Source organism: Plutella xylostella, chromosome 6, assembly GCF_932276165.1.
Source record: "Plutella xylostella chromosome 6, ilPluXylo3.1, whole genome shotgun sequence".
NCBI classification, from domain to species: Eukaryota; Metazoa; Arthropoda; class Insecta; order Lepidoptera; family Plutellidae; genus Plutella; species Plutella xylostella.
The window spans coordinates 1,392,664-1,406,564 of NC_063986.1; the positions used below are offsets into that span (position 1 = coordinate 1,392,664).

At 38.9% G+C, this 13,901-nt stretch overlaps 1 protein-coding gene across 1 annotated transcript; it reads right to left on the reverse strand.

Moving 5' to 3' along the window:
* Nucleotides 1-2,219: 2,219 nt before the first annotated feature.
* LOC105389242 (anosmin-1) lies at nucleotides 2,220-12,744 on the reverse strand. Its single transcript, XM_048621901.1, has 10 exons — nucleotides 12,090-12,744; nucleotides 8,612-8,798; nucleotides 8,042-8,240; nucleotides 7,223-7,413; nucleotides 6,337-6,479; nucleotides 5,079-5,217; nucleotides 4,988-4,989; nucleotides 4,487-4,635; nucleotides 3,308-3,386; nucleotides 2,220-2,783 (listed from the first exon to the last, which is right to left on the reverse strand). The coding sequence occupies exons 1-10, from the start codon at nucleotides 12,252-12,254 to the stop codon at nucleotides 2,604-2,606; spliced, it is 1,434 nt and encodes a 477-aa protein (XP_048477858.1). The 5' UTR covers nucleotides 12,255-12,744; the 3' UTR covers nucleotides 2,220-2,603.
* Between the last annotated feature and the right edge of the window lie 1,157 nt (nucleotides 12,745-13,901).

Genomic DNA, 13,901 nt, shown 5'->3' on the forward strand with positions numbered 1-13,901 from the left:
CAGACTAAACGCCCTATTAAGCTATAACTTGTGATACATATTAGGAAATTTTATCTAATTTCATATTTTGATGCAATTTTGTAGAATTTTAAATATCTTCTATGTGTAAACGACGTTTCTACAAAAAATGGGATTTTTTGGCGCAATAGCCCCTAGTGGGGCTAATGCCTCTTTCACTATTTTTGTGTGCTTGGAAGAGCTTTTTATAAGTTTAAGTACATATAATTTATAGAATTACTATTAACGTAGCTAATTATTAGCTTGTAAACTAAATACTGCGCTTAGTTAAGGAGAATTATTTGATCAAAAATTTTTGGGGCTATGGCGCCTACGCCCTCTAATTTCTTGTAGTGGCATTTACCCCATCCAAGATTCCAGGGGTGCTCAACATTTTATTATGAATACTTTATTGGACTTAAAAAAGTATAAATACTTACATGACAAATTAAAATACAGTATAAAAGCATACAACAGCATATTTTTTCTAATTTGCAATCAAACCACAACTTTAAAATCACACATCTTACAAGGAAAATCATTACAAAACTATTTAGAGTTTTAAAAACAAGTGGGATCATTCTGTTAATATGATTTATTATTAATTATATGTTTGTTTTCTATATACCGTGTTAACAACATTATAATGTCGACACCAAATGACGCCAATTTTTTTTAAAAATTAGTCTAATATATTATTCAAATTATTTACGTTTTAGTTGGATTGGTAATCCAACTATAGTCTAAGAATGTTAATTCTGATACGCTGTTAAATGTTCTTCAATATTGCAGAAGGACTCATTAACCTAGTATTTTTCGTGTAGGAGTAATTTGGTGCTAATGTCACTGGAACTTTTTCATTGCTCGAGAGTGTATAAACTACTTTTATTATAACACAAAATGTTTAGAACCTCTGGAAATGGGGCTATTGCGCCGCAATAGAGGCAATAACCCCATCAGCCCAGAGGCATTTACCCCAAAAAAAAGCTAAACCAACAATTTTTTTATTGCATATTGTGTCTAAATCTTACGTTATTTCAATAAAATAATCAAAACAATATGTAAAGCAACAAAACAATAACAGTGTTTACAGTTAGAAAACATAGATTCTTTTAAAGAAACACACATTTGGAACGATTCAAAAAAACGTGTCGGGAAACCGGAGGAAGCCAAAAGAGGCGAAAAAATTCACACACGCACTCACGCCTTGTACTAATGTACTCCCTTGCGGGGTAGGCAGAGGTGCATTGCTGCACCCACTTTTCGCCAGAGTGTTATGTTAGTCCCAATGTAATAGGGGGCGGGCCTATTGCCATTTTACGGGCACATCCAAGACCCGAGAACAAATATCTGTGTTTAAACAAATATCTGCCCCAGCCGGGAATCGAACCCGGGACCATCGGCTCAGTAGTCAGGTCACTAACCACTACGCCATTCGGTCGTCAAAAAATTCAAATGCAGATAATTTAAGAACATTGTCCCGGATACGACATCTATTGGTCAGTGGTAAAAGTTTGAGTTCCAAAGATAGATAGCAGACGACTCCAGTAGTTCTAAAGTATGTGGTTCGGAAGATAAATGGATTTGAGGCATTAGCCCCGTAGGCGACTTGGCCCCGGTTGACCTTACCTGTAGAGCTTCCACTATGTTATTGCATTCTTGACGTTTCCTTATATCTGGTAAGTAAAGTTGGTTTTCCTTTGCAGTTATCAAATATGTATGGGATTTCGAATGTCAAAAAACCAATAATAGGTATAATGGACAGAGTAAAGATATAATACTAAGCAAAAATAGAAAACCTCATAATATTTATGTTTGCAAAAACATAGTATACGGTCTAGATAGGTATAAAAAAGCACAAACCAATAATTTTATTTATGTTACCTAATATCTCATTAACGCCGCATAACGTATTATTACCTTTAATTCAATAAATAATAATAATAAATTAAGTATGGCTCAGCTGGTCGAAACGGATTGCGGAAAGCATAATAATTTTCATAGAAATACCTTTGTAAAATTTTGCTAAATAATTATACATAATATATTATTTTAATTCTTCTAAGTAGGTAGGTAAAAAAAATATTTTGCTTAGTATAAATATTGAAAACCATTGGGTTGGGATTCTATTACTGTGGGTAACACAGATAAATTATAACCGCAGACAAAAATAAGATTTTTAATAATTATTATAAAATTAAAAACTAAAAAAACAAACAACGTATTTTTATGCATTTATTCTGACTTAAAATAGGTCACTTATCTAAATAAAATAAAATTAATAATACTTAGATCGCATCTTAAAATATTTTTATTTTCCATAAGTAAAATTATAGGATAGCTGATGATATTAGGCACAAATTCATGTCAAAAATAGGTATTTTAAGACAAAAATAAGGTTACATTTTCATTCTCTTATCAGTCTTTAGCCTGGACATAATAATATGTAAACTTTATGTTTTTTATTACACTATCAAAGTGTTGAAACTGTTAAGTAAATAAGTAGGGATTCATTATAATTATTTTAAATTTTTGATTTATTATACCTAGTTGTTCTCAATTTATTTTAAAGCTTCTACAGAAATTTCATTACCTACTTTTAAGAATTAACTCTGGCAATTCACAGTATTTGGCCCTGATACTTTACGTTGAAAAGTTTTACAGTCGGGAACCTTAAAAACTAATTCTGCGTCAAATTTTCTTTGACTTTTAGTAATTGGTGATTTGTTGATGGATACTCGATAACTGCAGTTATACTCGAGGTCATCGATTTCGATCGTTGCATTCTGTAACAAAAAATACTTATTTTAGTACTTATAAACAGAAACACGAAAAAACATATTTTTTCAACTGGTATCACAAGAGTTGTACTTTAACTAGAAAGCCGCTAGCTTCACGCATGTGCCGGTTGACGTAAGTAGTTGTTATTCTGAGGATTAGTTTTTTTGTTTCTCTATACTACTCTATGCCGTGTTTGACCTCCCCCTCCCCCTCGTAGTGGGAAATCGTCCCTTTACAGGGAAGTAGGTAACTAGTACCTAGTACTACCTCTACCTACCTATGTAAGTTCCTGCAATGTTTTTCCGGTTAAGTTAATTAATATTTTTTGGTAAAGTGCCTACTGCCTAACTACCTACCTACTCATGATTCCCACGAAAGAGTCCCAACTATGGTTGGGACTCCCATCCATAGTAGAAGTAGTAACCTATACTTACACCTACCTTATTACCTACCTTATCTACGAATAACAACCCTACCCTACTACGATATGAAAAGATTAATTGATGAAATTCGTGTTAGGTACTCCTACCTTTGTAGTAGCTGTAAATTGTTGTGGTTCCTTTATCTCCTTGTTGGTACAAGCCTCCTTCTGCCATCGGACGTAATACCTGAAATAAAGTAAAACAGTCGGTAAATGTACCTTTCAGGCAACTTAACATTTTTGTTTCATTAATCATCATCATTCATCAGCAACCAATCTTATGCCTTCTATTGCTGGACATAGCAATCTCTCAAGTTACCTATGCCGCAAATTTCTTTTGGGTCTTTCGAAGTCGTTCGATACACATAACTATATACTTAAGTAGGGTTCCGCTCATCTCGCATAATCTTTATTGACCAAAACTCATTTCGCATAACTCGTATGGTCTAAACTTTTTTGGCCGAACCATCACTTTGCCAAGACTTATGTGGCATAGGGCTCGTTTCGTCTAAAACTCTTTAGGCACAATCTTTAAACACCTAAGTTTCGTTTGCTCAAATTTATGTTCGTCTATACCTATGAATAATCTTGTTTCTCCTAATGTTATCTTAATAAATAATATATTAAGTGTGAAGTAAATGTACAAATTGTGGTATTTTTCTCCTACATCCCGAAAATCACGATATTGTATGATCAAAAAATCGAAAGTTAACGACCAATATAATTATTACAAACCCCATGAGATCGAAACCTAAAAATAGGTGCGACGACGAGCAAAGCGAGGAGGAGCGTGTTAGGTGCACATGTTCATCAAAACCAAAGCGGAGCGCAGCGAAGCGGAGCGGAGCGTTTTCCAAACAGAGGAAACAATACAAGGCACCAGTTTGCGCTATGTAGGGAGACGCTCCGTCAAAGTTAAAACCAAACGAATATTATTACTTTGTATAAACCTATGCCATAGCATTATTAGGCTTTTCAAGATTTGGCCATACCATTATTAGGCTAAACAATGTTATGCGAAATAACTTTTTACTAAACGAGATTTATGCTATACGATTTTCGGCGTAACGAGACTTTGACCAAACGTTAATATGCAATACGAGATTAGGCAAATAAATCTTATGCCAATAAAGGTAGAACCCTTTATGCAATTAATGGGGAAAAATACTGATTAGGTACCTAATTATTGGCAACAGGCAAACGCGGCAAACGGATATTACTGAAATTTTTATTTTAGGATGTTCCAAAAGTTTTTTTTCCTTTAAATAACCATAATAATATACAAACCTCCTCGGAGTGCCATTCTCCCTGGCCCGACTGGCGGTCCACGTCAGGTTGGCCATGATGTGGTTGCTCTGCCATATGATACGGTTCAGCTTGAGACCCTTGATCTTCTTGTGTTTCTTGTTGCTCTTCTTCTTCAGAGCATGCGGTTTCTTTTTTTTCGCGATGTGTTCTGGAATTCGTGGTATACGGTTAAGATTTAAAGAACAACAAATAATAATTTGTTTGAAAAGCTTTATGTTTGGCTTCTAGCTGACTGTAGCATTAGTGCAGGGTCCCCAACTTATACGTACGTACCTTAGTTAGTATACTTACCTACATCCCTACATGCTTATTTGAAAACTTCTTAAAATAATGTTACGTTAATAATAATATTATGATAAAATTGTTGGCGCGTTGGCGCAACATTGCTGTTCTACAAAGTTCAGGCGCTTTAGCGTATCCATCCATTTAATAATTATTATTCACCCTATCAACTGAAAATTATCCAAATTGCATCAAAACTTCTAAAGTGAACAGTTTGAGTTTTAATTAAAGCTCCATATTTTACCCAAGTAGGTATGTCGGTATGTCTCTACCAGACAATAATCCTTACCATTAACATTGGTAGTGTTGAAGAAGATGGCCGCCTTCTCACTGCGTAGTTTGGTCAGCCCGTACTGGCTGATGGTCTGTACTTGCAGGAAGTACATCGAGTTCGGCTCTAGATCCTTGATGTCGTAGTACGTTTGAGTCTGGAAATAATACGAACTAGAACTGTGAACCAGGAATAAAGGTGGACACTGAACAGCGCAGGGTCAGGGGGTTACTCTATATGACAAAAACAATAAGTTTCGGAGCGGTGCTGCGCGAGCCACGGCTCTGTCTTGTTGTATTAAGCTTGCCGATTGCACGACAGCACTCGTTTGTTCGTTTTCCTTCATATAGAGTGACCCCCAGCACACAAAACCGTAGCTCTACCTACTGATCCCGTTTCCGTTTCCGATTCCCGGCCGGGTCGGATATTTGGATAAGAGGATGTGTTTACATAGGTACGACATACGTAGTTACGTACCTTTGTAAATATTATGTACCTAGTTATTAGTCGTATTTAGGACTATCGACTTAGTAAATGTCACAATATGTAAAGCTAGAGACAACGGTATTTATATCTAACATTATCTGACGGTGGAACTAATTTCCGATAATCACCCATTAGAAAAATCCCAAGCACAGTGCTCTCCAAAGAACGCTGAGAGACTTTGTTACATAGATAGGTATGTACTTAGATACTTTAATTATAATTTTAAATTTCCTCGTCGTGGAACGTTACCTTATCTAACCGAGTGTCTGGCACAGAATAAGTATTCGCTATCTGAGCCAAAGCTACCCTTTGGCCGAGGAAATCTAATTTGGAAGTGTGGGTAGGACTGGGAAGCGCTTAGTTGGTTGAGCCAGCAAAGATTATATCTTCGAACGTGTAAAATTTTTAAATGCTTGCTTGTAAGTTCGTTTGTAAGTAGGTAATTTGTATTAAATTCATTGAGTATTTTTATGGCGCTTTAGCCAGAAGTTTTATTTAGGTAGGTATCTGGGGACCTGGGGTTAGATTTAAAGTAGTAGGTAATCTAACCGTTTCATTCGTATGAGTTTTTAAGAGAAATTGGTCAAGAGCATTTTTGGTCATGTTTTATCAATGAATAAGTCATCAACACATCATATAGGTAATTAAGTAAGTACCTATATCTAAATAACTTAAGTATGAGCTGTACATTAAGTTTAGTCAATACACTATTGTATTACTTATACGAAAGTGTCGCCGGCGGATAGTCTTTCACCAACCCCACCTAAATAAAATCTCCACCATACCACACCTTAGCAACAGTCTGATGGTTGACCACGACGGAGTCGAGCTGGCTCTGCACGCCTCGAAGCCTTCGACTCCAGAACACCTTGTAGCGCAGCACCGGCAGGTCCGAGCGCGGCTCCTCCCACATCAGACGGATTGTCATTGTGCCTGGAGATAATGGGTGAGGTTGTGAAGATGTGTAAATATAGTCATGATCAATGAAAAAGTTTCAGTGAGAAAAGCACCAAATTAGTAAATTACCCCTAAACATAAATACTTGCTTAATGATGCTATTTGACCAGGTGAATAACATTGAACAGCGCATCAGAATATTACTAACTGAAATCGTAAATAATTTCATCAAATTCTAAATTAAATATGATAAATAATGGGGTCATTTGTTTCGATATTTTGTAAGTAAGTGAAACATTTTAAAAGCTCTTGAGTGTAGTTAACAGAGCGGTATTTACGGTGTAAATAAGGAAGGAAATTTATATGGTATGGGAAGCTGAAAGGGAAGTGTGGGGTTTTAATTAAATTGTCTTACGGTCATAATAATATATTATATTATCATAATATATATTAAGATCATTACCAAAGGAGCCTACGTAAACATACTCTACATAAAATAATATACAAATAACTGTAGGTAGGTAGGTACGAGTACATAAGTATAGTCTATCTATCTATCTATCTATAAGTATAGGAATTAAGTAGGGTAGCGGAGGATCACACTGAAGGAAATTTGCGTTCAAATACTTATGATTAGACAATTGGGTTGTGGGTAGATTAGTTAATACGGTTTACGGATAAATTTTGAGCTAACCACAGACTCGTAGGTAATGTATAAAAAAACTCTCACTAAAAAGCTTTACTGAAACCTCCCTTCACCAAAACCCCAAAGAACCTACCATTCTGATTCTCTCCGTCAACCGGCACAACCCTCAGCTTCCTCGGCTGCAGCGGGGGCCGCGGGGGCCGGCGCGGGGTGAAGGGCGCACTGGGGGCGGAGTACCCGCGGGTACCCTCGGCGCTGACCGCGGCCACTCGGAAGCGGTACCAGCGGCCCGGCTTGAGCAGGTCGCGGATTGATACTCGGGTTCTGGGGTAGGGGAAATGAAATATTACACTTATAAAAACCCATATTGTGAGTCTCTTTCGGGGTAGAGTTAAGTAGAGGTAGTCTCGTTTAGTCTCTCGGGGTAGTCGCTGATTGCATTAACTGAAAAGCTTTGTGTCGGTGACAAAGCCTAGAGAGCGTCTATCGGGTTTGTGACCTTGGTGAAAGGATTAGCCAGTCAGAATAGCTTCATTTGCCCAGGGTGCGCCTGACTGTCAGAGCCCATGGACATTGATGGGTAAGTACCAATTGTCATTGGGTAAACGGTAAGCCCGTATGTTACGGGATTTCGAGACTAAATTTGTGTTCATGGATCTTTATGAATGTCCGTCGGGTTGGGTTCAATTTATTAAACCGTCAGACACCCGCATTTTTCGGACTGCCTGATTAAATTAAAGAGTTTGATGGATGGGTTGTACAGATAGGTAGCTAGGTACATAAAATGATTTAAATAAAGGGGTAACATGGTAATAAAAGTTAATGTTGCTAAAAAAATTACACACATAAGAAACCAGGCTCTGATTTCGTCAATCAAAATCCATAACTTCACTTATTGCATACACTATCTAAGAACAAAGCGCCATCCACAATAGCTTCAAATCATACTCACTTATTAGACCTCAGCACAAAGTTCCAGTTCTCCAATCTCTCCTCCTCATACTTCGGCCCGAGGTGATGCTGCTCCTCCACAATGTACAGGACCTTGCCCGGGACGGCCCTGGCGAGGTCACCGACCCCGTCCGACCACGTCAGCACGGCCGAGCGACGCTTCTCCTGGATCTCGCCCATGATTGGTAGACCGGGGAGGCCTGGAAGATGGTGATTGGTTGAACATATATCTAACTTTGCGATATATTTATTAGGAAGCATATAGCCTGCAGTGGGTTGACAAAGACTCAAGAAGCCCTACTTATGTGGGAGATGGTCCGTGAAATTTACTGATTCATGATTATAACTCGATACAGATAGCCGGTAATGATTGTATAAGGATGGCCTACGACAGTGTTGTGTGGTTTGGTGGGTACCTCGGGAAAGGCCAATGTCGAGCAGAGGAGTATGGTGATCACTGGGAGAAGAATATACCTGGCGAAATAATAGCCAGGCTGTTTAAAAGATCCAGGAAGATAAGACACTTGGCTATTCCAGCACTGAAAACCCTAAAACCAAAACCCATCCTTACCAGGCACAGTAGTCAGATCACTGGGCTCCTGACACGACGCGCCGCACTCATGTCGACAACACCTCTTCGTCCCGTCACACTGGGAGTCTTTATCACAGGCCGCCACGCACGCGGCCGCCCAGCCCGCGCTGTCAGCGGCAGGGCAGGTGCCTGGCTTCTGCACGCCGGTGTAGCAGTCGCTGCGACACTGGGGAGAAATTGATGGATAATTTGAGATGCTAGAGGGCAACATGTCCAGTTAACGTCTCTAACTCGTGCAAAGCCACCATTGTGGATTGAAAGCAGTTACTACGGGTTGATTTCCTGCTGCCACGCATGCTGTATATTCTTAAGGGATATACGAAGAGGGAAATTATTTGTAGTTCCTGCACCTCGAGTATATGGAACCTATGTTCAAATCCCGTTTCTAATCATAGAATTCGCACCAGCTCTCTAGTTGCTACCCAATATCATCGAACATTAGCAATCGACAAAGCAGCTTGGCGCTGCCATCAGACATGGATGATAAAGTTTATTAGTTACCTATAATACGTAGTAGGTAGTGGTATTATAATATTTTTTTTAGATACCTACTCGTACCTATTAGTTAAATTAATTCTAAAATAAATTACCGATACCAATATGCAATAACTATTAACAAACCAACATATTACATTAAATGTTTCGGTGTTTTTGTTAAAACAGCTCATGAAATAGGTCTATTAAATTATTTAGTGCCGTTGATTACTGTCATAAAAATAAATAGTTAGATGTAAGGAAAATATTAGCATTTTAGCAACGTACTGCGGCTGATTTTAACTTAAACATAATAAAGCGTCCGTAGTCGAGCGGGCCTCAGTGATCGTAACTGATCGCTGAGGTTAAGTAACAACTGACACGGTCAGCCATTGGATGGGTGACCAATTTCAAGTGGTGCTTTTCTGGACGCTTCCGTGCTTCGGACGGCACGTTAAGCCGTGGGTCCCGGTTGCTGCTTCGGCAGCAGTCGTTAAGCCTAGTCAGAGGCCTTCGGGCGGCTTGAAAACATCTGACAGTCGGGTTGCCCACTTACCCGACAACTCTCTCAGCTCAAGCAAGCTTGTGCTGGGGTCCACCAACCCGCACTTGGCCAGCGTGGTGGACTAGGCCTAAACCCTTCCTTCATTGGAAGGAGACCCGTGCCCCAGCAGTGGGGACGTAATGGGTCGTGATGATGAATAAATGTACTAACCTAACTTAACCTCTCACGAAAGTACCTACGTATATATTAAGGTGTTAAATAAGACTTAATTAGGCAGTCAGTGAAGAACGCTATTCTGACTCGCTAATCTTTCCACCACAGTGACAAACCCTAGACGCTCGCTCTAGTGTTTGTCATTGATTGATGACCCAGTGAGTCTCTAAGTGCCAATTTCCCCATAGTCGGTTAGAGCATATCCAGGTATTAGTGGTTAACTTTTGACACATCTGTCAAGAATTTTATATAAAGATGACGTATAATTGATGAACCAAACCCTGGTCGGTTAGATAACCTTACCTTAAGTCCATGTTTAGCTTTCTTTCTGACACTCACACTCGTCATCTCCGTTCCTCCCATAATCATCTATTAGCACTGCCCTCCTTCCATTCAGGTTTCATGTCAGACTATTTCGCTGTCACCGCTGTGCGCCTTTGGAATAATCTTCCCGAGAACATTAGGAAAGCTCCTCGCAATGTCTTCAAGCGACTAACCCGTGCTCATTTTCTCAGCAAGTTAGATAAATAGCATTCTCGTGTACCTCTTTGAATATTTTTATTATGTATTATATTTATGTATAACTAGCTGTTCCCGCGCGCTTCGCTTCGCCTTAAGAGTTTTCCCGTGGGAATTCCGGGATAAAAAGTAGCCTATGTTCTTTCCCAGGGTCTAGACCGTATGTATCTTATACCAAATTTCACTCAAATCCGTTCAGTAGTTTTGGCGTGAAAGAGTAACAGACAGACAGACAGACAGACAGACACAGTTACTTTCGCATTTATAATATTAGTTAGGATTTATAGTATAATATGTAAGTATATTTTATGTATTTCTATTAATTTAATTATCTAGTGACTATATTTAGTTCTTCCTGTTTAATTTTTTTTGCACCTTTCTACTTGTTTTCTTGTACCTCATGTAGGTTGGCTGGTAGAAAATGCTTTTAGCATTAAGTCCACCTTTTGTACACTTATGTTATATTTGTGCAATAAAGTATTAAATAAATAACCAACCATGGAGAAATTGGGCCTAAACCTATGTACCATAATTAAAAAACCGGTGAAATATATTATTATCATAATTATGTGCTTTTCCTTATTACCTACCATAATGCTAGAAATGGTAAATGATTATCACTGGGAAACCAATTAGTCTCTTTCTATTCTAGCCAGTCTAATGTCGTGTCGGTCATAGGATCTGGAGGGTTTCCCGCGCTACATTCAAGTACTTTTCGTAGTGTCCCAAAGTTAAAACAGTGTTGGCATGCAGTGCATCGATAGTCACATTTTCATAGGCACATTATAAAAATGGTACAAATAGGAAGTCGGTATTACTAGGTATACGTTCTGCATACTTGCATGTCACGGAAAAGGAAAAGAATATAATTCGGATCGGAACATGTCTTTTTGTCACGCAAATTTCACTGGAGGAGACAGTTTACTGTCTACACTAAACAGTTGTATAAATAATTATAGTTTGTTTGCATGAATGTTTGTTTTTCAGTGTCTTCATTCATAATTCACGACGTACTATTCTTTAATTAAGTACGTGAGACACGTTCAACTGGCGGAAAAATGATTGATCAGGTAATTTTACATTGTAGTAGGTATACCTACCTATGTTTATTACACAAACTCTATGTGCAAGTCATGAGCACAAACTTTGGCGACTTTTACGTCTCTCTGAAAAGATAATGAGAGATACCTACTACTGTAACAGTGAATGTATGAAGTAAAAAAATTAATAAGATTAAAACTGAAATTAATCAAATCACAAAGTGGTCCTGAAAAGAGATTATCAACCATTATTTTATTTTTAAATGCATGTAGGTATGTTTCGCAATAAAGTTATTCATTCATATAAGTATACAATTCGTTTTTATAGATGTTGTAATCTCTAACAGGGCGTCAAATGCCCAGTTTCTCATTAAATTTGATGTAATCTACCTGAGCGTACCTGAGCATGAACTCCTGCTCAATGTCAATCAAAACGCAGAATAGCATGTTATACTTAAGTCCTGTTTAACTTGACATCCTCAGTTGTGAAAGTTATAGAACATAATGGAGTACCTATATCTGGTAGAAATAGAAGCTTCAATATCAGAACAAACATTATTCATAAAGTTTTCATTTTATTAAACCTGAAGTAAGCCACATAGAACTGTGAATAGGAAGCTTATACCGAAAACAGTGGTTGTCGAATTCCAGAGATACCCTTTTCATTGGGTACCTATGTAGGTACCTACATCCTAGTCATACTCACTCGTGACCTGTCCTCAGGCACCACTTGTACGCAGATCAGATCACAGCGCGCCTTGGTCAACGGATCCTTCTGTCGGTTCATCCGGCCGATCCTGGTCATCACACTCGGCAACAGCACACACAATGTCATCAACAACACCAGCCATTTGCACCGAATCCGTCTCATCGTTGCACACTTGTACACTGTAATTTTGCACGATTTACAACCAAATACGTGTGTAATTAAAAGTTATCGAGTATTGTTTATGCGTGAGAGCAACGCAACGGTAGTTCAGATAGTGTTGTCGTCGAGATTACCGCCGTAACGACAACCAGTTGCAACTTTTTAAATTTCGAATGCTCCGTTTATGGCGGGCGGTGCAGTCGCGCGGATTGGTAGCAATTAAGCGTTCTATTTTTAAACAATTAAAAGATTGCAGTTCTCGGGATGGTGGTGGCAATGACCTCGGCGGAGGGTAAATAAATAAATGACTGTTGGATCGCTGGGTACGTTCGTGTTGTGTGGGTGTCGCGGACTCACTGGCCGGCGCAGGCGTCGCCTGTGGTGCCGTCGGTACTTCGTTCATTAGTACAGGGGGCTACTGGTAGTGAGGGGCTGGAGTGCTGTTTGAAGATGGTCAATAAACAATTGAACGTGGTCGTGGCGGACTGTTACCTGTGTGATTACCTCAGACTTAATTTGAATTTAATTTGATTGATAGCTTAAAATTGGTCCACATATTCATTATTATGAACTCTACTTCACGTCATAGTCACGTCATATTGATTGAATATAGTTTTACGTCACAGAAGAGTTTGTGAGATAACGATAAGATAACGGTAACAACACTGATGATAGCAACCTGTTTTGCCATACAGATTACGACATGTCAAGCCAACGCTGGTTTAGGGAGTTGCATAAACCACCATCGTTATCAGCCACTGAACCGAATGCAAACGATGGCATCAGTGACGTCACAGCCAATCACGTATTCCCATCACTACTTCAAGTTCATTAATACACACGGCTAGTGCTTTCCTGTCAGTCCGCTTGACGGAAGGTCGCTTTTACCGTGGCACTGTCACAGCCGGTTTCCTAATTAAAAAATTGCTAACCTCTTCCTCCAACGACAGTGGCATGACTGTAATTATAGGTGTACGAATTGAGCGATGCGTTTTGTTTACTGTTTCCAGTTTAGGTAATTGGGTTGATGATAGTGACTTTGAGCATTGATCAGGTCTCTTAAAGGATAATAGGAGATAAGCAGGGGGAGGCCTCGGGCAGCTTCAAAACATCTGACAGTCGAGTTGAAAACTGACCCGGAAACTCTCTCAGCACAAGCACGCTTGTGTTATCCGCACTAGGCCAGCGTGTTGGACTAGGCCTGAAACCCTTTCATCATTGGAAGGAGATCCGTGCCCCAGCAACGTGATGGGTTGTGATGATGAAGCAGGATTAGCTTCTAGATTCTTCAGGTTCTAATAGAAGCAATGAATAAAGTCCACCTTGTCACCGATTCACGTTAGGTTATCGGTAATCACTGTATCATAATTTTGAAGATCAGATTTCAGGATTTGAGGAGTGGACAAGGAAGATATGTGACGAAGGTTCCCGAATGCCCAACCCAACATAATTATGTGTTTAACTTACTATCTTTCTGTGAATTCACGAATAGTTGCCACACCTCGTGAAAAATACCGCTCACTTCCTTAATAAATAGAGTTTCGCATCGGGAAATACCCTCATTACGACTTTTTGTCCAAAAAAATAGCAAGTACTTGACAGTCATGCAAGCTAGTGTTTATGTTTTTTCTATCGATATTGATTTGAAAG

Coding starts and splice junctions, on each gene's coding strand:
- LOC105389242 (XM_048621901.1), bottom strand. CDS start 12,254: ATGAGACGGATTCGGTGCAAATGGCTGGTGTTGTTGATGACATTGTGT. Junction 7,414..8,041: donor TTTGTGCTGAGGTCTAATAA/GTGAGTATGATT, acceptor CCCCTACCCCAG/AACCCGAGTATCAATCCGCG. Junction 6,480..7,222: donor TGACGGAGAGAATCAGAATG/GTAGGTTCTTTG, acceptor CATTATCTCCAG/GCACAATGACAATCCGTCTG.